The sequence below is a fragment of the Lolium perenne genome, chromosome 6 (genome assembly GCF_019359855.2).
Source record: "Lolium perenne isolate Kyuss_39 chromosome 6, Kyuss_2.0, whole genome shotgun sequence".
Taxonomy (NCBI): Eukaryota; Viridiplantae; Streptophyta; class Magnoliopsida; order Poales; family Poaceae; genus Lolium; species Lolium perenne.
In genome coordinates this window covers 249,069,630-249,095,448 of record NC_067249.2, presented here as the reverse complement: position 1 = coordinate 249,095,448, position 25,819 = coordinate 249,069,630, and the positions used below count along the sequence as shown (strand labels likewise).

The 25,819-nt window shown below is 45.6% G+C and overlaps 1 protein-coding gene across 2 annotated transcripts; it reads left to right on the top strand.

Annotated features, from left to right (window-relative positions):
• Positions 1–12,481: 12,481 nt before the first annotated feature.
• Positions 12,482–21,784, top strand: LOC127305111 (fructokinase-like 2, chloroplastic). Of its 2 annotated transcripts, XM_051335489.2 has the most exons (7): positions 12,482–12,656; positions 12,825–12,868; positions 18,412–18,510; positions 19,027–19,325; positions 19,448–20,088; positions 20,639–21,098; positions 21,220–21,784. In XM_051335489.2, exons 3-7 carry the CDS (start codon positions 18,452–18,454, stop codon positions 21,477–21,479), a joined length of 1,719 nt encoding a protein of 572 aa, XP_051191449.1. In that variant the 5' UTR covers positions 12,482–12,656; positions 12,825–12,868; positions 18,412–18,451; the 3' UTR covers positions 21,480–21,784. The 2 variants fall into 2 exon arrangements, with proteins under 2 accessions (XP_051191449.1, XP_051191448.1); XM_051335488.2 differs by lacking the exon at positions 12,825–12,868.
• The last annotated feature ends 4,035 nt before the right edge of the window (positions 21,785–25,819 follow it).

Genomic DNA, 25,819 nt, shown 5'->3' with positions numbered 1-25,819 from the left:
AATTCAACAAGTTCAACATAGCACATAAATAATTTAGGTTCATCAAACCACAAAAATTTAAAAGTTTAAATCACAATGGCAAAGAAATAAACAAACTAGGCGCTGCCTTTGAGAATCCACAAATGGTCCACCAGATTATCTTGCAGTTGGTGATGAGTGTTGGAGTCTCGGACTTATTGATGCCTGAAGAGAAAATCAGCAAATGCGGGAGGCACATTGTGATCAACATCTGCTAGAGGACCCATCCGTTTATATGGTCCAGTGTCAAACACTGGAAACTCCCGCTCGCTCTCGATGATCATGTTGTGCAATATGACACAAGCAGTCATGACCTCCCACATCTGTTATTTGGACCATGTAAGAGCAGGGTATCAGACAATGGCAAAGCGAGCTTGCAGCACATCAAATGCCCTCTCCACATCCTTTCTGGCAGCCTCCTGTATTTGAGCAAACCAAGCTTTCTTCCCTCCAGGTACAGGGATCGAGATTGTCTTCACAAATGTTAACCATCTTGGATAGATGCCATCTACAAGAAAGTAGCCCTTGTCATACTGGTGGCTATTAATCTCATACTGCACCGGAGGGCCATTGCCTTTCACAAGCTTCTGGAACAAATTGGAGCACTGCAGCACATTGATATCATTCTGTGTCTTGCCATGTCGAAGAACGCATGCCAAATCCACAGGTCCTGGTCAGCCACTGACAAGGGATCACCTCGCCAATGCCTACGTATTATAGACTTGGGTTTCGGGATAGAACGACGATGGAGATTCCGGGAACGAGATTAGGCACACGACGTACCCAGCTTCGGGTCCCCTCGGTGGAGGATCCCTACGTGCTACTAGCAATCCAGTATATGATCATAAATATATTTATAGGGGGGTGCCCGTAGGCGTAGCTATGTTGTCTATATGTTGTCCATCTGTTTTTTTCTATCGGGTGCCCTGGCTAGCTTTATATATGCAACCAGCCTAGGGTTTTACAAGAGTCCTAGTCGACTACTTCTTCGGGTTGCTTTCTTGGGCCTTCTCCATATTGGGCTGAGCTAGGTATACTAATAATGGGTACCCAAAGGTTATAACGACGTCAGTAGCCCCAGAGTGTCTAGGGAACTCGAAGACTTGCGTAGAGACTCCAATCATAATTATCTCCAAAGTCGAAGAAATACAAAGCGAGGCCATTAATCCGGAAATACACCAGGTCAATGTCATAGATCATGTGTAGCGTAGATGATGTCGATGATTCTCGAAGTTATTTTTCTATCGGGTGCGTGGCCAGCGCTCCTGATTGGAGTAGCCCCCGAGTTTATGGGCAAGTGCTTGCACTTTGGCATAGACTCAAGTTGTACTACTCGATGAAGAACTTGACTATATTTATGGGTGCAGCCCCTCTTTTTATCGACTCATGTTGGAGGACTTAATGAAATCCATGCGCTCCCGGTGGGAGTAGGCTCCGCTCGAGTCGCAGAGTCGAGTTGAGTCTACAAACCTTTATATATTTACAGAATGAAATTTCCGTGCTTTTTTTCCTTTTCAAATTATTTGAGACCAAAGAGACACTATATTTTCTTCGTGAAATATATTGTACATGGATATTGGTAAATGCGGCTGGTTCATTTGACGGATCAGGTACCAGTTAACTGCTCTAGTGGCAAATCTAGATAAACCTACTTCAAACTCGCGTCCCCAGACACGAATTCAGGATACTGGCGTAATTCAGAACGTGCCGCTTTAGGAGTTACCGAAACTGAATTTCAGCAAAATTATCGGGTCCACAGCGCCTCCGCCGGGATTTTTCTTCACATCGGTTGATGTGGATAAAGTGGCAGAGCGCATTCGGGTGCGATGCCACGCCACACAGGACGGATCCTAGGGTCTTACATTCGCGACCTTTTTACGAGTCACGGCATTCGGAGTTTTTACCGCGGCGGACGCGCTCCGAGAATATGTTGTCTAGCGCCTTGTTCAGCTGATGTAAGGACCCATTTTTCGGACTCTTCTATATTTTTTGCGGCATGATGGGATGGCCGAATATACTGGGTTATTCTATATTGTCATCATGTACATCACCGATGCTCTTGATCGGAATAAATGATGAGTCAATGAACCCGAAGATTTTTCCACCCTCTTTTTTTTAGGGTTCCTCCTTGATGAAAATTTCGTCGAGTTCCTCCTTGAGGAAAATTTCTTCGAGTCCTCCTTGAGGATAATTTCTTCGGGTCTTCCTTGAGGAAAGATTCTTTGGGTTCCTCCTTGAGGAAAATTTCTTCGGGTCCTCCTTGAGGAAAATTCTTCGGGTTCATCCTTGAGGATAATTTCTTCGGGTCCTCCTTGAGGAAAATTCTTCGGGTTCCTCCTTGAGGATAATTTCTTCAGGTTCTCTCTTGAAGATTTTTTGTCGGGTTCTCTCTTGAAGAAATTTCGTCGAATTCCTGTTGAAGAAAATTTTGTCGGGTTCTCTCTTGAAGACAATTTCGTCGGGTCCTCCTTGAAGAAGATTTCGTCGGGTCCTCCTTGAAGCAAGTGTCTTCAGGTTCCTCTTTGGAAAAAATTTCATCGGGTTCCTCCTTCGAGAATATTTCTTCTTCGGGTTCCTCCTTAGAGAAAATTTCTTCGAGTTCCGCTTTGAGGAGAATTTTTTGGGTTCCTCTTTGCAGAAAATTTCTCCGGGTTCTTCTTTAAGGAGAATTTCTTTGGGTTCCTTGCAGAATTTTTTATCGAGTTTTTCGTTGATGTATATTTTCCTAGGTGTGGTTCTTCTTTTGTCGACCTGAGATGTAGAGTGAATCTATATAGCGCAGCCCCAGTGTTGGGTGCGGCAAACGTAAATGATAATCAACTTTGTGTAAAATAAAGGAACATTTAGCTTATTAGACACGACGGAGTCGACGCGTGATTATATCTTCGAGTGCAAAGAAGAAGTCGAGCTTAAGTATAAACCACCAAATAGCGAAAGTAGATGCCGCCATATTGTTGATGAAGAAATAGCCGAGCCCCCGAGCGTTGCTGGGGTGACATCATGATTGTTGCTTAAACGACGTGTCGCACTTGTGACCCGGGGCAAAGTCGTTGTCGAGCCCCCGAGCGTTGCTGAAAACCTTGTGCCGAAGTAGTGGTCGCCTGGAATATTATATTGTAGCTATGCTCGGGGGCGAAGTTATTGTCGAGCCCCCGAGTGTTTGCTCCATGGATATGTGACCTGTTTTTTTGTTTCGCCTCATTGAAGCTGAACCCATTTGAATATTAGCCATTGAAGATTACTCCATGAGAGATAAATCATTAAAGATGAATCCCATATGAAGTATTTGAGATGAATCCATATTGAAGATTACACCATAAAATATGAAGCATTGAAGATGAATCCAAGATGAAGTAATTGAGATGAATCCACATTAAAGATTACACCATTAAATATGAAGCATATATTGAAGATGAATCCGCCGATACCATAGAGGATGAATCCATTGACTCGAAGAAAATAAATCCAGTAATATTCATAGATGAAAAATCCACTGACCCGGAAATGCGTCGGGTAGTATTATATTAGAGGAAGCCAATGATACCCTTATAAGGTGAACCACTCACCCGAAAGTGCACCAGGTAGTATTATATACCATAGCTGATAAATCCACGAAACCGAAGAAGATAGATCCACTGACCCGAAGAAAATAAATTCACTGACCCGAAGAAAATAAATTCACTGACCCGAAGAATATAACTCCAGTAATAGTCATAAATGATATGTCCACTGACTTGTGACCCGGGAATGCGTTGGGTAGTATTATATTAGAGGAAACCAATGATAACCTTTATAAGATGAATCCGACGAAGACAAAATCCAGTAAGCCGAAGAAGATGAATGCACTGAGCGGAAGAAGATAATTTCACTAAGCCGAACAAAATAAATCCACTGAGCCGAAGGAGATATATCCAGAGCCGAAGAAAATAAATCTATTGGTGTATTTGCGGTAACGATGCAATGGCGTAGACCCTAATGTTGGATGTATTTGCTGTAATATTGCAATGGCACAACCCCCGGGTATTCTGGTGTGGTGAAAGTAAATACTACCTCCGTCCCAAGGAATAAGGCGCACGCGTATTTCAAGACGAACTTTGACCATAAAAATTAAGAAACAAAATCTTGATTATATTATATGTAATTAGTATCGTTAAATTCATATTGAAAAACACTTTCTAATGATGCTAATTTCATACGAACAATTTTTATGTATTTAAAGTAATTCTTGGTCAAACAAAAAACACGTAAAACGAGGATGCCTTATTCCTTGAATCGGAGGTAGTAATAATTAACTCTTGAAAGAGGAACACTTAGCTTTTTTATCGGGTGCGGCGGAGTCGACATGGAAGTAGGTCGTCCGGTAGATGCAGTCGAAGCGGTGGACGTAGTAGATGTGGTGAATCCTCGGTGAACTGTGCGCGACGAAACAGTCGAAACTTGTTTCGGTCTGCATTTATATTACAGCGTAAAAACCGTGCACAAATAATAGTACGAGCCAAAAAATATTTTAGCCAAATATTAATTAAAAATATAGCACCTGATAGTCTTTGTCGGATGACGAGTTTGCGATAACAGATGCGCCCTACGGATCCACAATGACAAGTGCGCAAATAATATTGATCTCTTTTTGATTCCCCTATCGATGTGCTGTATCGATGCAGCCTGGCAGCCGTGCCCAATTTAAGCTTGTATTGTTGGACCAATCCTTCAATCGATAGTATCATGAAGCAACATGTATGGATGAGTTAGATTTAAATAGATAAATAATTGAATTAGTAATCAATGAGAGAGAAAGAAACGGAGTAGAATAGAGGATTCAGCATGATCGTGTATGTACAACCGTCTGTTTGAGCTCTTTTTTTTTCTTTCTTTCTTGGAATTTGACGTGATCTCGCTTCTGTCCAAACTTGGTGGATCGGCATGATTACAGACGAGTCGAAACATTGAGGCGATGGAGATGTGGTAGATTGCAGACGAGTTATTCCCGGTTTGTACTGGAAGTTGCGTGTCCTGCGAGTGCTGATGACCACCCTCATCCTTGGTTGAGGCGCACGTACCTGGAGAAAAGCTTACCGGACATGCTGAAATAGATGAATCGCTAGATGTGATCTAGCCGCCGACGTAGATGAAGGATTGATGCAGCCCGACCTTCGGTCGTATCCGCATCATGGTCATCATCAAGAACTACGCTGAAGTCCGACGTCACGGAAGCATGGAAGAGGAGACGGAAGAAGGAGATACGTCCAGGAAGGCCGGCACTACCGCCACGGAGTGGCCGACACTGCCACCCTGCTCGACGCCGGAGGAAGACGGCACTGTCGCCATGCCTACGCCGACACCGCCGTCCCCACTATGAAGCTCATAATATAAACCATCCCACTATGCTCTTTGTATGCCTAAACTACCCCTCCTTAGTGGCTCCCTATATATAGTCTCCCACCTCCCCCTTCATGAGGTAAGGAATGAACTTGAGAGAATTAGGCTCATGCCTCCACCATTTCTTTGGGATTAGGGTAACCCCCTCCTTAGATTATCCAAATCTATTGTACAAGGCACTCCTTATATGATTAGTCTCTCACACTTGTGATTCTACCACCGGTCTCTCACTCGTGTGATTCCACCGATCGTATACCGATCTTCCTCTTGGGGATTCTACCGTGTGTCTCTCCCTTGAGAGATTCTATCGGGATAGTGGTTCGGGCTATCGGGAGTAAACCGGAATTGTATCGGGTTGGTGTGTGTTTGCGTGTGTTCATCGTGTTCTTCGCCGTGTTCTTCGTGTTCTTCCTCTCCCCCGCCTTTCCCTCGGTCAATTCGTGAGATCGGGCAACCCACGTGGCCTTAGGCCGCATCATATGGTATCAGAGCAAAGGTTGCCACGAATTTGACCCTCGAATCTCTCCAATTTCGCCCAAAAATTTTCTCCAAAAAATTGCCCCAAAAAATAGCTCGAAAATTGATCTCCGGATTTGTTGCATTTTTTGTGGTTTTGATCCACAGATCTGATGTTATTGGTGCTGATCTATGTTTCTCCCATCTTTTCCCCATCAATTTCTTTCAATTTGGTGCAAATCTGAGCAAATTTGGTCCCATTTTCGTTGTGTTCGTAGCCTCTGTTCTTCAGGATCTTCCCGACCAACTCGCCCCGACCCTGCGTTGACCGGCCGCCTGGCCCCACTCCGCAGCGCCGCTCGCCTGGCTGGCTCTCTGCATCGCGCAGCCGCGCCGCCGGCACACCTCGCTGCCACACCCGTTCGCCCGGCCAAGCCCCGCGCTCGCCCACCAGCTTGGCCCGCTGCTCCCGCGCGCCCACCAGCTGCGGCTCCACCCACGCGTCGCCGCCAGCTCCAGTCCAAGCCACCGCCGGCCACCTCCGTTGCCTAGCTTGGCCAAAGCCGCTCGCTGCGCGCGCCGCCCAACTGCTGCCGCTGCCGCTCCACCACACCATCGCCCAGCTTCTTGCCGCTCGCCCCTGGCCGCCCGCTCCACGCACCCGCTCGACCAGCAGCACAAGGCTGCAGCGGCCACGCCCGCACAAGCGGCCGACCACCAAGCCCCAGTCCGCAGCGAGCTCCACGCACGCGCCAAGCAGCAACTGCACGCAAACTGCACGCACGCAAATCGCCTTGGCCGGTCAACCGGATTGCTGACCGGGCCATCCGGTCGAAACCGGAGCCCAGACCGGTGCCAACCGGCGCAATACAGGGGCTCCATCCGGTCCGGGGCCCGGTCTGGACCGGGCACGTCAGTCCCAGATCCGGTTTGACCGGGTTCTGGACCGATTCGACCCAGTTTCGTCCAATTTTGGCTCCACTTTTTGCCCCAAATTTTGACAACTTTTCGGAGCCCGTTTGACTCCAAATTTTAACAGCATCCCCCAAATACTCCACATAGCCCATCTCTAATTTTTGACGATTTTTGGAGCCCAACTTTCGACCGCTCGTTTTGACCCAACTTTTCGGGCATTGACTTAATTTGCTCGGTTTCCGATTTGGAGTGCATCGGTCGTCTATTCCACTTCCGCGCCTACACCAACTCCGCGACGACACCGTTGGCACCCCGGATTCTGGCGCAACCTCGATATCGTCGGAGCCGGCATGTTCGCCCGCTGGGCCGAGTGTTCGCCCACTTCAGAGTCTTCGCCTTTAGAGAGAAATCATCATCGCAAGTTCGTGTGCTTGACACCGCCTAACGTCAATAGGTATAACTTGCCTCCCCTTACCCCTTGTAGCCCCGTTTCTTCCTTTGCGTACCTATCCCATTGAGAGTGGCTTTTCGAGCGTTGCGAAGCATTGCACAAGTGTCACGACCGTGAGAGGGTGTGTGCGTTGTGTTGAGCGAAGCTCCGAAGCAAGCTCGGTGAGAAAGATACACAAAAGAAGAAAAAGTGTGACATATACATAGAGAAAAAAAAGCTTCTAAGCATAGAAAAAAAAAGTGAAAAAAAAGAAAAAAAAGATATAGAAAAAGAGTTTGTGTCCACCGATACAAAGGAGAAGTGCAAAGCTTGTGAGCACTAAGAGAGAAAAGAGAAGAGTGGCATTTGTGCAAATCTTGTTGCTTCTTTCTTGTGCAACCAAGCTACGGTCTCTCTTGTGTTGGCGTGACATCGAGCATATAGTCTTCGTTAGGACCATCTTTGTCACTTGCTCACTTCCTTGGTCGCGCTAACCCCTTTGTTCTCCGTTGTGTGTGTTTCCGTGTTTCCTTGACATAGATCACCACTCTTGACATTTGACTTTGGATCTTACCCACATTTGACAATAGACTTTTCCGTTGATCTTTTTCGTTTGCTATCCACCCCTTATCCACCACATATAGAGTTCTTAGCCTTTTGCGTGTGCTTTGAGTGTGTGTGTGAGTAACCCCGATACATTTCGATTTTGCTCTTGACTTGAACCACTTTTCCGATACTTTCTTGAAAGGTGGGATACTTGTGTAGCTTTCCTTCCACCACATACACATACACCTATCCTAGTGAGCCATATACATGATGACCCCACAAGAGCAAGCCGAGATGAGAGCATACTTCGCCGAGCTAGATGCTCGAGAAGCCCAAATGACACCCAAAGATAAAGCCGAGTGCAACACATACTTCAAACACCTTGAGAGCAAGAGTGATACACACCATGAGTCGAGTGAGGATGTTTCGATTTCTAACAACTTAACCTCTACTCCGCTTGTGTTGTCTTCCTCTTGGCTAGGTTGCTCGGACATCGACGACGCCATTGCCATGGAGATGAGGGACTCCACTATATGTGAGATGAGCGACTCCACTATATGTGAGATGAGTGACTCCACTATATGTGAGCTTGACGAGTGCCTCCACTTCGAGAGCATGAGCGATACACCAAGTGAGATGAGAGTGGTAGTTGATAGGTCATGTGAGGCCATTTCAAGTTCTAACAACTTACCCTCTACCTCTAGTGTGTTCTCTTGTGTCTCATTAGGTACCATGGATGACGAGACGCCGATCATGGAGAAGATGTACATGGTGCATGAAGATGATGATATCACACCATGCTTTCTTGAAGATGAACATGGAGGCCACATCGAGCCTACCTCTTCCACAACACCTACCTCATATGAGCGGGACTACAAAGGTACCTATATGGGTGTTGATGATGCCATGATCCCACTAGTGGACATGATGATTTGTGAGTGCTTGCATGAGTTGGATGATCCTATTGCTATGTCATATGCTTCTTTCACTTTCCCTTATGATACTCGTGATACCACCATTGTTGATCATGTAGAAATAGTTGCTTGTGACAATTTGACCATGCCATGCTATGATACAAACTTGAACATGTTTTGTGCTACATGCTTGCAATATTCTCCCATTAGTGCAACCAAAATGTTGAATACTTTCTCTTTCCAATGCTTGGTTTGCCATAATGTTAATATGCTTGTAAATGAGATTGCCCCCATAGCTCTCTCACATTTTGGAGACTTTGCATATATCCATGTTGAGCATGTTCCCATGTTTACTCCGCATATTCACCACATCTACTATGGTAAATTGCTTAATGCTAATGGCGATGTGCAAAAGAAATGGACCATCATGATGGATGATGTGTTCATATACCATGCACACACGTTCTTTGCTTTGCCTATTGTGTGTATAGGTACAAGAATGCCAATGTCAACCTCGATTGAGCACGAGTTGACCAAACGAGCTCTTGAGAGCATAATACAAGTAAGTACAAGATCGAACCCGGCTCTAATACCTTTCCCATGCTTTGCATTGAACATGCCGAACAATTTCTCTTTCTTATGGTTCTTTTGCAAGCATGATGATGTGATTCTTACCATTGGTGTTGCCACAAATATGCGGACCAATTTCTCTTTCCAATGGTTTGTGTGCACACATGTTGATGATATTTTGAACACTCTCCCTTATGTGTTTTTGCCAAATTCTCCTCTTGTTGCCTCAAGGATGTTGAAAAATTTCTCTTTCCGATGCCTTGAGTGCAATAATTCACATGAGTTTCTACATGAGATGGACATCATAGTCGTCTCACAATTTGGAGTTTTTGTGTTTCCGCATTTGGAAGATGTTCGTACGGAGTTCTTACACATTGACCTTGCATATGCATTCTTGTTGATATATTTGTGTTGTGCTAACGGTGTTGTGAACATGAATGGACATGTCATTGATGATATGCTCCTCTATCACGCACACACATACTTTGCTTGGTCTTTGTTGTGCGAAGGTACACGTGACTTGTGGATGAGCGTCAATGAATGGGTTCATCCCCACACATCTACTACACAAGATCTCTCGATGAGAGCACACCGGTATCTTACTAAGGTGACCTCCTTCTACTTGCGCTTTCTTGCAAGATCCATTGAACTTTGGCTACGCTTTGATTGCTCCTTTGCTTTTCTTGTGCTATTGATAGGGCTCTTGACAAGTGAAGGGACATTCAAGCGTTGGTGTCATCTACCTCCTCTACACATTCATGAAGACTCATCGTCGAGGGTGACTCTTTTTCAAGTGGGGGGAGATGATGCAGCCCGACCTTCGGTCGTATCCGCATCATGGTCATCATCAAGAACTACGCTGAAGTCCGACGTCACGGAAGCATGGAAGAGGAGACGGAAGAAGGAGATACGTCCAGGAAGGCCGGCACTACCGCCACGGAGTGGCCGACACTGCCACCCTGCTCGACGCCGGAGGAAGACGGCACTGTCGCCATGCCTATGCCGACACCGCCGTCCCCACTATGAAGCTCATAATATAAACCATCCCACTATGCTCTTTGTATGCCTAAACTACCCCTCCTTAGTGGCTCCCTATATATAGGCTCCCACCTCCCCCTTCACGAGGTAAGGAATGAACTTGAGAGAATTAGGCTCATGCCTCCACCATCCCTTTGGGATTAGGGTAACCCCCTCCTTAGATTATCCAAATCTATTGTACAAGGCACTCCTTATATGATTAGTCTCTCACACTTGTGATTCTACCACCGGTCTCTCACTCGTGTGATTCCACCGATCGTATACCGATCTTCCTCTCGGGGATTCTACCGTGTGTCTCTCCCTTGAGAGATTCTATCGGGATAGTGGTTCGGGCTATCGGGAGTAAACCGGAATTGTATCGGGTTGGTGTGTGTTTGCGTGTGTTCATCGTGTTCTTCGCCGTGTTCTTCGTGTTCTTCCTCTCCCCCGCCTTTCCCTCGGTCAATTCGTGAGATCGGGCAACCCACGTGGCCTTAGGCCGCATCAAGGATCCCACCCGAATAACGAAATCCAGTCGTCGCGTTCCCCACGGACGGTGCCAATTGACAAAGGATCACCTCGCTAATGCCTACGTATTGTAGACTTAGGTTTCGGGAGAGAGCGGCGATGGAGATTTCGGGAACAAGATTAGGCACAAGACGTACCCAGCTTCTCCCCTTGGTGGAGGATCCCTACGTGCTGCTAGCAATCCAGTATATGATCATAAATATGTTTACAGGGGATCGCCTGTAGGCGTAGCTATGTTGTCTATATGTTTTTTTATCGGTTATCCTGGCTAGCTTTATATATGCAACCAGCCTAGGGTTTTACAAGAGTCCTAGTCGACTACTTCTTCGGGTTGCCTTCTTGGGCCTTCTCCATATTGGTCCGAGCCAGGTATACTAATAATGGGTACTAGAAGGGTATACCCATGTCCGCCACTGCCTCAAGCACTACACTACATGCACCCTTGTGTCTCTTATACATGCACTGGTGTGTAAATGGACAGTTTTTCCATCGCCAGTGCATACAGTCGATGATGCCAAGCATCCTAGAAAAACATTTCTCTGCATTTTGTGCCAACATACGAGTTGTGTCTGCCGCATTGGTTGTGCGGAGATAGGTCTTTCCAAATACCGCCACAATTGCCCTGCAGAATCTATAAATGCAATCAATGGCCGTGGACTCTGCCATTCGTAGATAGTCATCCTGTGTATCACCTGCAATTCTATAGGCAAGCATTCGAAGAGCCACCGTGCATTTCTGAATTGTCGAGAAACCAAGCTCGTCGACATCGTCTCTCTTCAGTTTGAAGTAGTCGATCTCCCTCAAATTCTCGACAACCTTCAGGAAGAGTTTCCTACTCATCCGAAAACGACGGCGGAATACGACATTGTCGTGCAATGGATCGTCGGTAAAGTAGTCGGCGTAGATTATGCAGTAGTCTTCCATCCTCTGCCTTGGCTTGCTCTTGCGGCGCCCCGACGCGGAGCAACCAATGGTCGACTTGTTCACCTCGATGATCATGGCCAAGAGGGAGGATGAGGATCGCCAGATGTTCGTCGTCTGCAGCGGCGTCCCTGGTAGCAGCCGTGACAGCGAGCTCCTCGTCCATGAGCGTGGCCATGACATCCTCGTCATCCGAATCCATCACCTTCGCAAATAGCCGAACACCTCGCATGCAAGGTGGGAGGGTGGTTGGGATGGAGGTAGCAGTGGTGGCGGGAGCGGGTGAACAACGACGGTGGGAAGGATCGGCGAGGGTTGCGGCGGATTGTATGCGGTGGTAGAATGTGTTCCTACCAGCGGTAATGGACCATCGCGACGAGGGGTGGTTGCGGCGGTGATAGTGCCCACGAGGCGAAAATGAGGAAAATATTTGTGGTTTTTTTGGCTCTGGTCGTTGACAGGGCTAGCCCGCGGCGTTTTTTCGCCACGCCTGCACCCCGGCTAGCCCCCCTTAGATTGAATCGGCATGAGGACACCGGGCGGAGAATTAAGCTGGGTTAGCCGAAAAACAAATTTAAAGGATGTGGCTGGACCGTCCGTTTTCACGACGGCGGTTCCAATCATCTATTGGGGGCTTTGGGCATGGAGAGTGAAGATCGAGCTAGGGTGGTTGACACCCTGTAGAGTTGGCTGAGAAAAGGCCGATTAGCCTGTTTACTATTTTCCATGGAGTAGGCGTATTACATGAATACGCTTCCCGCTTTGTTTTACGGTTCCAGACCTTATCCTCAGGCCGAGAGCAGGCACGTAATTTTTAGCACCAATTCCTCGTCCCTCTGAGGTTTTCCAGCGCAGTGAGGATTCTTCTACGCCGAGGTTTGAGCATAAGCGGCGGAGACAGACACCAACGGCGACGAGAGGCAGCGCGTGGCGGCGCGGGAGAGACCTCGGCGACGACGGCGTTGGTAAGCCCATCAGCGCATTATCTTCTCCCTGGTCTCGCTCCTCTCGCATATTCCTCTCCCCATGTGCAGCGCCCCACCCTCTCTGCCGCGGCGCTGCTCTGGCTCTCCTCTAATTCAATCCTCGAACAAGAACAAGGTCTCGTCCGATCCGTTCTCCCCTTTTTCCAGGTTAATTCCATTTTCGTTGCAGCAGCAATCAATCCAACAAAAAGGTAGCGCCAATGCCATGCATTCTGCATTTTAATCTGGGCCTGGAGTGATGTAGATGCAGCACAAGTGGCACTACGTGTTCTTGATTTTGTTTCCTTCGCTCTAAAATTCATGGTATCCTGTACAGGGCGTGCACTGATGTATTACTGACTAGTTTTTTTTTTTTTTTTTTTTTTTTTTATATCGCAATTATTTCCCCTGTTCACTTTCAGCATTGTTTTGCTTCCTGTTGCTTCTGTTTCTAACTTTGTGTAGCTGGACCATGCCGAAGCGGTCGTTAGGTTTGCTTTCTCATGTAACTGAACAAAATAGAAGGAAGATGATGGAAATATTTTAGGTATAGAACATTATATTGGAGTAGCTACTTGAAGCTCTGCTCCATCTTCCAGTTCACTACTCTATATTGGAGTAGCAAATTATAGAGTAGTGTGTTTTAAATTTCGATTCAGCTAGTGCAATATCTGTGTTTCATCCTCATCTTCTGTGCCAGTGCTATAATGTGTGCATTCTGTCTGTTAAAGTAGGTCTAGATGTATTATACCTGTCATGTATACGTGTATTATGTACGTAGCTGATCTATATATAAAGAGATACGTGGTGAGGCATTGCCCCACGAAAACCCTAAACACTTGTGTTTCTTAACTTGGTATCAGAGCCACCTAGGGCTCCCGCCGCCGCCGCGAGTCTTCCGCCGCGCGCCGCCTCTTCGATCAGCCGCAGCCGCCGCGCCTCCGCGCCACGCATCTGCCGCGATGACCAGCTCTGCCCTCACGTTGGCTACCGTGGGGAGTCTCTCCACGACGGTCGCTGGACCCGTCATCGACCCGCCATCTGCAACTGCAGCTGCGCCGGTGCTCCCCGCCATCACCGTGCGGTTAAACGGCAACAATTTCATGCTCTGGAGGGCTCACGCCCTTCCCAACCTCGCCGGTGCCCGTCTTCATGGCTTCCTCGACGGATCGGCACAGGCCCCATCCGCGACCATCAAGGAAGGGACCGGAACTGACGCGCGCGATGTTGTCAATCCTGACTACGCGCAGTGGTGGACGATGGACCAGAAGGTTCTCGGCCATCTCCTCGGCTCGATGCATGAGGATATCTCAGCCCAACTCATCGGCTGCACCTCGGCTGCGGCGGCTTGGAGTGCCGTTCACGCCATGTTTTCCGCCGAGAACCGAGCCGGCGTGCGCGCCCTTCGCCGCCAGATCCAAGGGCTTCGGAAGGGCGACAAATCGGCCAGCGAGTACATGCAGAAGGTGAAGGCGCTCGCCGACGCCATGGCTGCCGCTGGATCCCCGCTTCGCGATGACGAGATCATCGACTACATGCCGTGTGGCTCGGCCCCCGCATACAACCCCATCGCCGCGTCCATGGACTTCGCGCCGGCCCCGTCACCCTCGCAGTGTTCTACAAGAACGTGCTGAACTTCGAAAGTCTCCGAGAAGCAGCGGGCGGAAAGCGAGGATCGGACGTCCTCCGCCAATCTCGCGTCACGCCCGGTCCACCTCAACAACCCCGGGCGCACGTACGACTCCAACCGCCCAAGCGGTGGCCGCCTGCCGGCCAGGGAGCTCCGCAGGCCGATCGGCTACGGCCGTGGTGGCCAAGGTGGCCAGGATCGCCGCCGCACCGACGGCAACGGCAATGGCGGCAATGCCCGCAACAATGGAGGAGGAGGAAACGGTGGCGGCAATGGTCGCAACTGTCGGCTGGCGCCCCCGGTGCCGATTTGTGACAAATGGGGGCATGATGCAAATGACTGTCGTCGGCGCTATGATCGGGATCAGCGCTCCGGCAACGGCGCCTCGACCTCCTCCAACGACAACGAGCAATATTGGCACCTTGATACAGGCGCCACCGACCACCTGACAAGTGATCTTGAGCGCCTACATGTCCATGAGCGCTATGGCGGGAAGGATCAAGTGCAAGTGGCCAACGGTGCAGGTTTGTCTATTTCGCATATTGGTCACTCTCAATTAACCGGTTCATCCCTTCGCTTGCATAATATCCTTCATGTCCCGCACATTAGCAAGCACCTTCTTTCTGTCTATCGCCTTGTTTGTGATAACAATGTCTTTGTGGAATTTCATAAGTTCTTTTTCCTTGTTAAGGACAAGGTCACCAAGAAGGTCTGCTACACGTAGGAGTCACGGCGGTCTCTACCGGTCCGTTCAGCCGTGCCTCTTCGTCATCATCACGTCAAGCGTCGTCTAGTGTCCGTGCTTACCTTCACGGTGGCACCATCGTCTTGGTCATCCCACCAATAATGTCGTTCAACACATTGTTAGAAATAATGATTTAGTGTGTTCTCCAAATAATCGAGACTCCGATTTGTGATGCTTGCCAATGTGCTAAAAGTCGACAATTGCCATATCATGCTTCTCATCGTATTTCTACTATGCCTCTTGAGTTGATTCACTCCGATGTTTGGGGTCCTGCTATTTCTTCCTCGGGAGGGTATAAGTACTATGTGAGTTTTGTCGATGATTATTCTCGTTTTGTATGGATTTATCTCCTCAAGCACAAGTCTGATGTTGAGCAAGTGTTTTATGCCTTTCAGGCTCATGTTGAGCGTCTCTTAGACACTAAAATCAAAACCGTTCAGTCGGATCGGGGTGGTGAGTATCATCGGCTTCATAGCTATTTCAAGCGCACTGGCATCGCTCATCGTGTCTCTTGCCCGCATACCTCGCAGCAAAACGGGGTGGCGGAGCGCAAGCACCGTCACTTGGTGGAAACGGGGCTTGCTCTTCTTGCTCATTCTTCTCTCCCTTTGCGTTTTTGGGATGAGGCTTTTCTTACGGCGTGCTATTTGATCAATCGCATGCCGACCGCTGTTTTGCAAAGAAGATACACCTATCTATCGGCTTCTTCAGGTCAAGCCTGACTATTCCTTCCTTCGCACCTTTGGTTGCGCGTGCTGGCCAAGTCTGCGCAAATATAACACACACAAGCTTGCGTTTCGGTCCACTATGTGTGTCTTTCTCGGGTACAGCCCCATGCATAAAGGCTATAAGTGTTTGGATAGGTCCACGGGTCGCATTTATATATCTCGAGATGTTGTCTTCGACGAGTCCGTGTTTCCCTATGCCACTCCCGGTGTTTCGGTCGACGTCTCCACCCTAGCGGATGCTCTGTCTTTTCCGTCCGATGAACCGGTTACGAGTGTCACTATGCGCAAATATGACTTGTCCCGTTTACCTCTTGATGTGCCTGGTAGTGCTCCTTTTGTGCAGGAACAAATGGCCGCCGAAGCTACACCACCGTCCGCGCCACCGAGCATGCCTCGGTGATCGACGTGCATGCGGAGGCGCGAGATCCCGCGCCGCATGCAGCTTCCTCGCCCGCGCCCTCGCGTCGCCGCGGCCGCTGCCTCTCTCGGCGCGGCCCTGTCCCCGATCAGCCCGCGTCGCCCTCGGGCCGAGGGCTCCTCGACCGCGACGCCCACGGCTGCTCCAGGCCACGCCATGGTCACTCGTGCTCGTGACAACACTCGGCGTGAGAGGATGTACACCGATGGTACGGTACGTTATGATCCTAGCCGACGGGCCTTCTTCGCTACGCCCGTCTCACATCGTGATGGACTCCGTGAGATCGCGTGGCGCGCTGCCATGGCCGAGGAGGTTGCTGCCCTTCACCACACCAGGACATGGGTCTTGGTTCCTCGTCCTCCGGCATCAATGTTGTTGGTTGCAAGTGGATTTTTAAGACTAAGCATCGCCCGATGGTTCTATTGATAAACATAAGGCTCGACTCGTTGCTCGGGGTTTCACTCGGCGGCATGGCATTGACTATGGTGATACCTTTAGCCCAGCTTGTCAAACCAGCTACGGTGCGGCTGGTTCTCTCTCTTGCCGTGTCTCGCGGATGGAGTCTCCGTCAGTTGATGTCGGCAATGCTTTCCTCCATGGTTTTCTGTCCGAGGATGTGTACATGCAACAACCACCCGGTTTTGAGGATGATCGGTATCCCTCCCATGTGTGTAAGTTGCGGCGAGCTCTCTATGGCTTGAAGCAGTCCCCGCGCGCTTGGTATGCTCGATCGAGCGCTTTGCCGGTTGATTTGGGTTTTGTTCCCTCCAAAGTCGACACTTCCTTGTTCACCTTTTCTCGAGATGGTGTTCAGGTGTACATGTTGGTGTACGTCGATGATATTGTCATTGCTGGTTCTACTCCAGGGGCGGTTGATGGACTTGTGCGTGCCCTCTCAGCCAGTTTTCCCATTAAAGATCTTGGTAAGCTAGAGTACTTCTTGGGTCTTGAAGCGTCCTACAATTCAGGGGGGATGACTATCACTCAACGGAAGTATGCATTGGATCTTTTGCACCGTGTGAGTATGGAGAATTGTAGACCCACTTCTACACCACTGAATGTGACGGAGCATTTGTCTCGAGAGATTGGCACTTTCTTAAGTGATGAGGATTCTCACCGCTATCGTAGCGTCGTTGGAGGTCTCCAATATTTGACTCTCACCCGTCCGGACATATCATTTGCGGTAAACAAAGTATGTCAGTTCCTGTCACAGCCGACTGATGTACATTGGGAGTCAGTCAAGCGCATACTGCGTTATGTCAAGGGCACTTTGAGCACGGGATTGCTCTTTCGCAAGTCAGCCTCGACAGGAATCAGTGTGTTTACTGACGCAGATTGGGCAGGATGTGTGGATGATCGACGATCCACTGGAGGGTATGCCATCTTTGTTGGGTCGAATCTTATTTCTTGGAGTTCGAAGAAACAACCCACTGTCTCGAGATCGAGTACCGAGGCAGAGTACAAAGCGTTGGCAAATGGCGCTGCTGAAGCTATCTGGATAGAATCTCTACTCAAGGAGTTAGGAGTTTCTCGGCAGCGAACACCCATATTATGGTGTGATAATTTAGGGGCAACTTACCTGACAGCTAATCCAGTGTTCCATGCAAGGACAAAGCACATTGAGATCGATTTCCATTTTGTGCGTGAGCGCGTGGCGTCTGGAGCTCTTCAAGTCAGGTTCATCTCTTCCAATGATCAGCTAGCTGATGTGTTTACCAAACCAGCTACTCGACAGATGCTAGACCGTTTTAGTAACAATCTGAACCTTGTACAAAGTAGAAGTTCAGATTGAGGGGGAGTGTTAAAGTAGGTCTAGATGTATTATACCTGTCATGTATACGTGTATTATGTACGTAGCTGATCTATATATAAAGAGATACGTGGTGAGGCATTGCCCCACGAAAACCCTAAACACTTGTGTTTCTTAACTCTGTCAACATTTATGTCTGTAATATAATGAAGCATGAAGAATGGAGATATGCTAGCTTGTTGCTTTGTTTAATGATGGTTCCTGTTTGTCCTCAGTTAAAACTCTTCTTGTACCTTCTAACATCACACTTATATTATGCCTTCTAACATCTCCATTATATTATGTGCGTACTGCAGTTCTTTTTTTGGTCAAGTAAACTACAACCAATACATTTCAAATAGTTTTATTGATAAGTTCCATACAAAAAATATATCTTATTATTGTTTGTTTAATAGTTTCCATCCATGGAGTTTTTTTGGTGCAGTGAGGATTCTTTGCTCAAATAGACAGAAAGCTATTCATCCATGGCGTCTCTTCTTCTCCCTCCTCAATTTGCGTGCTCCCTGCCTTACTACTGCATCAGGTAATTTCTCACTTTCTCCCTCTTCCCTGGCAGGTTTCCTCAGCAGCATACTCGATCAGGGAAATATGAGTTCTTCATTTTTTTATTTTCACGAAAATGCAAAAGCTTTGTGCCGATGCATTGATGGATAAGAGAAAGTTATTTCGAAGCTCAGGAACAATCCAAGAAAAGCTTTGCTTTGATGCTTGATTTCGAAAGCATATCTTGGATATATAATATGGTGCTTCACTGGGATCCTGGGATTACTGCGAACTTGTTTATTGTTTTGGATCAGATTTTCTTCATTTTCATGGCCAGCTCATTAATCTTAGAAAAAAAAAACCATGTACAAATTATCCAATACTGTTGTGTGTCATCCACCAAGCATTGGTCTAATCTGAAAAGTAAAGTCATGCTCAGTCGTGTCCTTGTGACGATGTTAGATTTATGCCTTACAAGTATTTTTTTTTCCATTTTAACCAATGAGTACTAAATCTCTTTAACCATGGACTTGTCTAATTTGGTCACTCATCATAGGGGTCAATTACATTATAAGTCTGCCATTTTGGGAATGAATATGACCAAGACTAAAATGAGGTTGCTCAACCGAAATGTGAGTTTTGTGTCAAAGAAGAGTCCTCAAGATGTAGAAGAAAGCTCAAGCGATGAACAAAGTGAAGTTGATATCTCAAAGACCAAGAAAAAAGCTGCGAAACGTGGAAGAAAGAAAGCCACCATAGATACATCAGAAGGGGAAACACAGAAAGGCCAGAAGGGCACTGAAGATGCATCCCCTGAAGAGACTAAGACAGTAAAAAAGAGAGGCCGCAAGAAAGGTAATGTGCATATTTTTTGCTTTCAAGAGTACTCTTATTGTGTATTGGTCAATGGATCTTATGATTTTGCTAGATCACATCTCTAAATCTCTTAGCAATTCAACGTTTCCCCTATGTTGCAGCTGCTACCACTGCAAGCTCTGTGGAAGAGAAGGACAAGGCAAAAGAACCAAAGAAGAGGGGCAGAAAAAAAGTTAAGGTGGCTGAACAATTGAGTGACGATGAAGGAGAAGATCAGATGATAATGCCCTCTAATGAAATAAAAGATGTCAGTTCAGTCATTGATCTTGAAAGTAAAGTTGATTCATTGCTATCACAAGATATTGGAGAGGTTGACAAGTTAATGCCTCTTGTCTGCTGCTTTGGAGCAGCTAAATATGCATTTATTCCTTCTGGAAGACCTGCTAGCAGGTTGGTGGATCGTGAAATTCATAGTAGAATGGGGGATATGTTTTGGTCTCCAGATGAATTTGTGAGGGCACCTGGTGGGTCATCATCCAATGTTGCCCTTGCTCTAGCGGCTCTTGGCGGTCGGGTTGTGTTCATGGGAAAATTAGGTGATGATGAGTATGGTCAAAGTATGTTGTATCACTTAAATGTCAATGGAGTTCAAACTCGAGCAGTTTGTATGGATTCCTCAGCGCCAACTGCCATGTCCTTGATGAAGGTGACGGGCAGAGGTAACTTGATCACAAATTGTGTTAAACCATGTGCAGAGGATTGTTTTCTGCAATCGGATATCAACCCAGAGGTTCTAAAAGAGGTAAGCCAAAGCCCATCAAAATGAAGTCCCGTGACACCATATTCTACATGCTTGTTATTAGTTAATACTATGTTACTTACTGATTGCTTCTTAGTTAATGATCTTAAAAGTAATTAAACATGTCTTGCTGATTGATTTTCTAAATCTTAGTATGTAGGAGAAATTCAGGTTAGGAAAGACTTTGTATGTAATCTGTTTTTAGACAGGAGGCACATAAATATTTGGCACTATAAATTCTTTTCTGCGTTGATGAAGACCAGAATTGCATAAAAAACTATATAACAGTGAAGTGCTGATGGTTGCTCCGTACTAAAAACCTGTAGGATAGCATCATCGCTACGGCTGAGGACCTAATTGTTGTTGCCCCAAAATAAAAAGAGCATATCAAGAATATATAGGCAGCAACTAGTTCAAACTTCAAAGGCTAAAGGTCTGTGCATAATATCCACTCTGAAATTAGATAAATGAAGTAGTTAAATTATTTTTTGAAGTGGATGGATGCATTATATGTTCTAAAAGAGATATGACCTTCCTATGGTTGTTAATGCAGGCTAAGATGTTTTACCACAACTCATCAGCTTTGCTAGAGCCGTCTACACGGTCATCGTTGTTAAAAGCAATTGAGGTCTCCAAGAAATTCGGTGGGACAGTATTCTTTGATCTCAATCTTCCACTCCCACTGTGGGCATCCAGCAAGGAGACAAAATCACTCATCAATGAAGCATGGGAAGCTGCTGATATCATCGAAGTCACGAAACAGGAGTTTGAGTTCCTCTGCGGTATTAAACCGTCTGGGCACTCCGACACGAAAGACGAGTTCACACATTACAGCCCGGAAGTTGTCACGAAGCTGTGGCATGATAATCTCAAGGTCCTCTTTGTGACCAACGGGACCTCGAAGATACACTATTACACGGAGAAACACAATGGGTGGGTCCGTGGGACAGAAGATGCACCGATCACTCCTTTCACCAGTGACATGTCACAGTCGGGCGATGCCATTGTTGCAGGTACCACATGTGGCATATTTTCTCTGATTACTTTTGCAGAATATGCGACTAGTTCACATATCAATCTTTGTGTGAAGTTCAGCTAAAATTTTCGCGTGTTCTTCTATGTTATTTTTTGCAGCCCTGATGAACATGCTGTCGATCAACCCACACCTGGCGACAGACAAGGTCTACCTGCACAGGGCGGCGAAGCACGCCATCAAATGCGGTGTCATCGACCAGTGGCTGATCGCACGAGAGCGGGGTTTTCCCCCAAGAGAAAGAGTAGATCCGACCGGTGAGCATGACCATGTGAGGTTCATCACAGAGAAGGAATACCGTACTATCCCTGATGCTGCCCCGCAACCAGCAGCTGACAGCGAGCTTGCGCTCGTGGAGTGAACAGAGATAAAGCTTAGGAGGTCAACATTTCTATACAGTGGTGGATTTCCATGCACGTACGTCTCTTGCGGGAACTGCTTGATCGTGCTAGTTAGTGTCAGAAGGATTAGCTTAAACCTGCATGCAGTTTTCTAGGTTTCTTTTTTTTCGGATGAGTTCTCTAGGTTTGTTGATTCGGCATAGGGGCAGGTAGAGTCAAACTTTTGCACCGAGATCTCGCTAAATGTAGACGATAAAAGCAGGCTTGTGGCCGATGGCTAAATAAACTGCCTCCATAGGTAATGAAAGGCAAACCTGTCTAAGAAGAGAGCGAACAATCTTTCGTTGGCCTCTGTATATCAGTGTATGGCGCTTATGCACAATCTTCTTATGCACAATCTTATATTAGGGAAAAAGAAGTTGTATTAAATTGCTCCAGAAGTAGTTAAATGGAAGGGTATATCATGAAACATAATTATATAGAATGTGAAAGCCACTACCACTGGAACAGGATAGTGCGGCGGTTGCTTCCGGTTTTCCGTCCCAAATCGTTGCAACCGGCCATACTGCAACGGAATCAAATTTGTTGGCACCCGTTGCAATTACGAGCATGGTAATATGATATAGCCACTACTCATAGTAAATTGAACTTAAAGATGTTATTATAGCACTTTTTTTTTGTATATATTGCCGTAATTTGGTTTATGGCTATACAAGCATGTTGCTACGATTCTTACTTGACGCGATAGCATAATACAACCAGATATTGTATGGTCTGCTAATATACTGTGATACAGATAATATAGATAGTATCGTGGAGCAAATCTGACGCAAAAAAAGTTTCCAGTGGTGATATGCTATCACAACATATTTATTCCAGTTTAAAAAACATAATTTAATCCATGGCAAGAGGATCTGTCTGACCCAAACAATATTCTGCATTATCTCGAAATCCACATAAAATTGCAATTTGATGTAATCGTGGAAATATCTGAAATCTATTACCACAAAACTGAAGTTTGTGCCAACAGTACACCCATACTGCAACAAATTGCAACTGTTGCAATACATGGGAACACCATAGCACAACAGAAGCAAATAAATTGATTATAATGACACTTCTCGTATCAAACTTCGTACTTATGAAGATTTTCTCACTCATCAAATGCACAAAATATTTTACTCCCTCCATATCAGTTTATAGGTCTTACGCGTGTACCTAGGCTGCAATTTAACCAATAAAATATAAACCATATAATATAAGAAATAAACCATTGGAAAATATAAGATTTGAACTTTCTAGTGATATAAATTTTCGTAATATATACGGAGTATAATATTAAATTTGTCAAATTGATAACCTAGGGCTGCCAGTAATACTTATAAACTGATATGGAGGGAATATATGGCATTAACACCTTTAATATTATACAATTAAAGAGAAAGATGAGCATATCTTATGTAATTAATACTTTTATATACATACAACAAATGAAATATTCAGGCAATCTTTTTAATTAATTGTACCATTAATGCGTGATAGGCTCTGGTGCATATATATATATATATGATGGTATAAACATTATGAAATAAAAAATTAGTTTCTTCACAATGAAGGAAAAGCTAGCTATTCGAGTGGCCCTTCTCCTATCATTTCTTGTTCTAGTCACCAAAGGAAAAACTATAAGAAATACAGAGCTCGGACAAGATAATAGTTGTGTACTCCCATATCTACAAGTTAAAAAAACCATTCAGGTATGAACTAGTAAGCATCTTATTTTGCATATTTAACAGTTTTTTCTGTGGCTAACAAGCTGAGGAGACGTCAAACCAGATAAAAGGAGGAGATGTCTATGACTGTATTGATGTAAATGCACAACCCTCTCTTAGCCACCCACTGTTGAAAGGCCATGAAATCCAGGTAAATTAACTTCATAAAGATACAATTTATATGCATGATTATCTTAATTTAATATCAAGTCATGTTTGGCTGCATAAGTGGATGGTACCTTCTCTCAAATATATGAATGGTAGGTAGTAATTAGGGGAATTAATACTACCTCCATTCCAATGAATAAGGTGCCCTCTTTTTTTGTGTTTTCTCTTTGACCAAGAATTACTCTAGATATATAAAGATTGTTGGTATACAATTAGCATCATTTGAAAGTCTTTTTTTAATACAAATACAATGATAATTACGTGCAATATAATCAAGATTTTGCCACTCAATTTATTTGGTCAAAATTCGTTTTGGAACACGCGTGCGCCTTATTCATCGGAACATAGGTAGTATGATTTTACTTTTGTGAAGGTATTTTTTCCATAATTTATCTTGTTCCATTTCCTTCTAGTTTCAAATTGTCTATTTATAACTTCTTAAATTTTAATAAATTATGAATTAAAGTGAAACAAACAATCATTTCATAAATACACTTTTCAGTAATTAATCTATGGTTCTCTTGTGCAGTTGAATATTTGATTTTAACGTGGTCAATTGTATTTCCAAACAGATGCAACCAAGTTCTTTCCCTGTTGAATTGGATATCAAATCTTTGTTTCCACATTCCGAGTCACAAGTAGAACTACCTATCATCGATTGCCCAGTTGGAACAGTTCCAATACTACGTAACAATAGAAGTTGCACCCTAGCAACACACAATATTGTTGGAGAGAGTAACACAGGTCGACAACGAGAGGTGAGTTTTGTATAATCTTGTGATATGATTTTATTAGCACATAGTGAATATGTCTTTTTGTGTGTAGATCAGAATTGATTATGGAAATTGGCATAGAGTTGTTGCATGCATGATGCATATAATTTATAGCACAGTTGAATATACACTAATTAAATTCCCATAAATTATCAAGGGAAAGGTCATCTTTGGATTCTAATGTTTAATTCACAATGAGTGTTGTAAGGTAAAATATATGGCCTAGCGATATCAAATTATTAAATTGAACAATGCGTTGTTGTAAAACAAAGAGGGTATATATTTATAGTATATGAAAGGCCTTCTATTTTGAAAAAAAACAGTAGTTGGTAATCCATTTTTTACATTGATATTATTATCTCAACTAAAGAACCTATCTATAAATGTATGTTAATGATATATGAAGGAATACAATTTGCATTTCAAAATTTGACAAACACTCTATGGAAGAGTGTGATCTATAGTTATCTCAAACTCTCACTTCTCAATATTAAATTATACTCATTCGATATTACTATTTTAAGTTTTATAAAAAAATCATGCTAACCATGTGTGCGTTATATGACACAAAAACTGGAACCATTGAAATAATTGTGAATATGAATCTAATACCATTACTTCAGTGTCACATAACTCATATTTTAATATTGTAACTGTAGTTAGGCACCTGACGTCTTTGGAGAAGAGGGGTGATAATATCCTATCAAGTTTTTATCTATACTTATTATTCAGTCATCTCATTTACCTGAATTGCCCGACCCCTCCCCAACCCCTCCTCCTCCCGACCCCTCCCCAACCGGCGATGGTGTCGCCGGTGGAGGGTTGGTTTCGCCAGCCCGGGATGGTTGCCGACGTGGAGGTCCGACCTGAATAAAGGCGGCGGTCCTAGGGCCTCTCTTGCGTGAAGAGGAGGACCTACCGGAGGCCTGGACTCGTGATCTGGCCGGGGGGTTGAGTTCCGGAAAGCTCCGCCGGCGAATGTAACAGTGCTTTGCCTAGAGTTTGCTGGATCGGAGGTATTCGGTCGTGCGCACCCATGCTTTTATTCCGACCGATTGGTTCTGGAGGGAGCGGCGCGAAGCTCTTTTTCTGTGTTGACATCAAGTGACTATGGATCCATGATGAAAGTCGGAAGAAGAGAATTTCATGAAGGCCGGAGGGGAGGACTAGCTAAGGGAGGTTCAAGTCTCCGCGCTGTTGAGGGACTTGCTTGGTGTTCCGGGCTTCACATCAGCGGTATGAAAGTGGGGGCGACAACACAGGTGAAGTGCAGAGTCCTACCTTTCAGGGTGAAAACCCAAGGTCTGGCCTTAATTGGTTGTGCCTGGCAATGACCTTGGTGGGGGCATTGTTTTGAGAGCGGGGACTATCTTCAGGGTGAAAACCTAAGATCTTTGATCGGGCGACGACGGTGTTTGAGCACTGTTCCCTTCTTGGAGGCGTCATTTTTGGAGAGTCTGTAATTCAGGTGTTGTCTTGGCGGTGGATGTATTGCTATTGTTAGGTCCGAGATACTGTAGCGGGATTTTTGTTTCTTAGTTTTCTTTTCTTGTTTTTGGCTGTGTGCATCCGTAGTGCCATTAGGGCGGTGCGTTGTTGCAGAGGCTGGGTGTAATTGGTATCTTCTTGATATTAATATATTCCCTTTAT

Excerpts from the sequence above, each read along its gene's own strand:
- LOC127305111 (XM_051335488.2), top strand. The coding sequence starts at position 18,452 with ATGGCGTCTCTTCTTCTCCCTCCTCAATTTGCGTGCTCCCTGCCTTAC. Across the intron at positions 18,511-19,026 it reads CTGCCTTACTACTGCATCAG|GGGTCAATTACATTATAAGT; the intron begins GTAATTTCTCAC and ends CACTCATCATAG. Across the intron at positions 21,099-21,219 it reads GGGCGATGCCATTGTTGCAG|CCCTGATGAACATGCTGTCG; the intron begins GTACCACATGTG and ends TATTTTTTGCAG.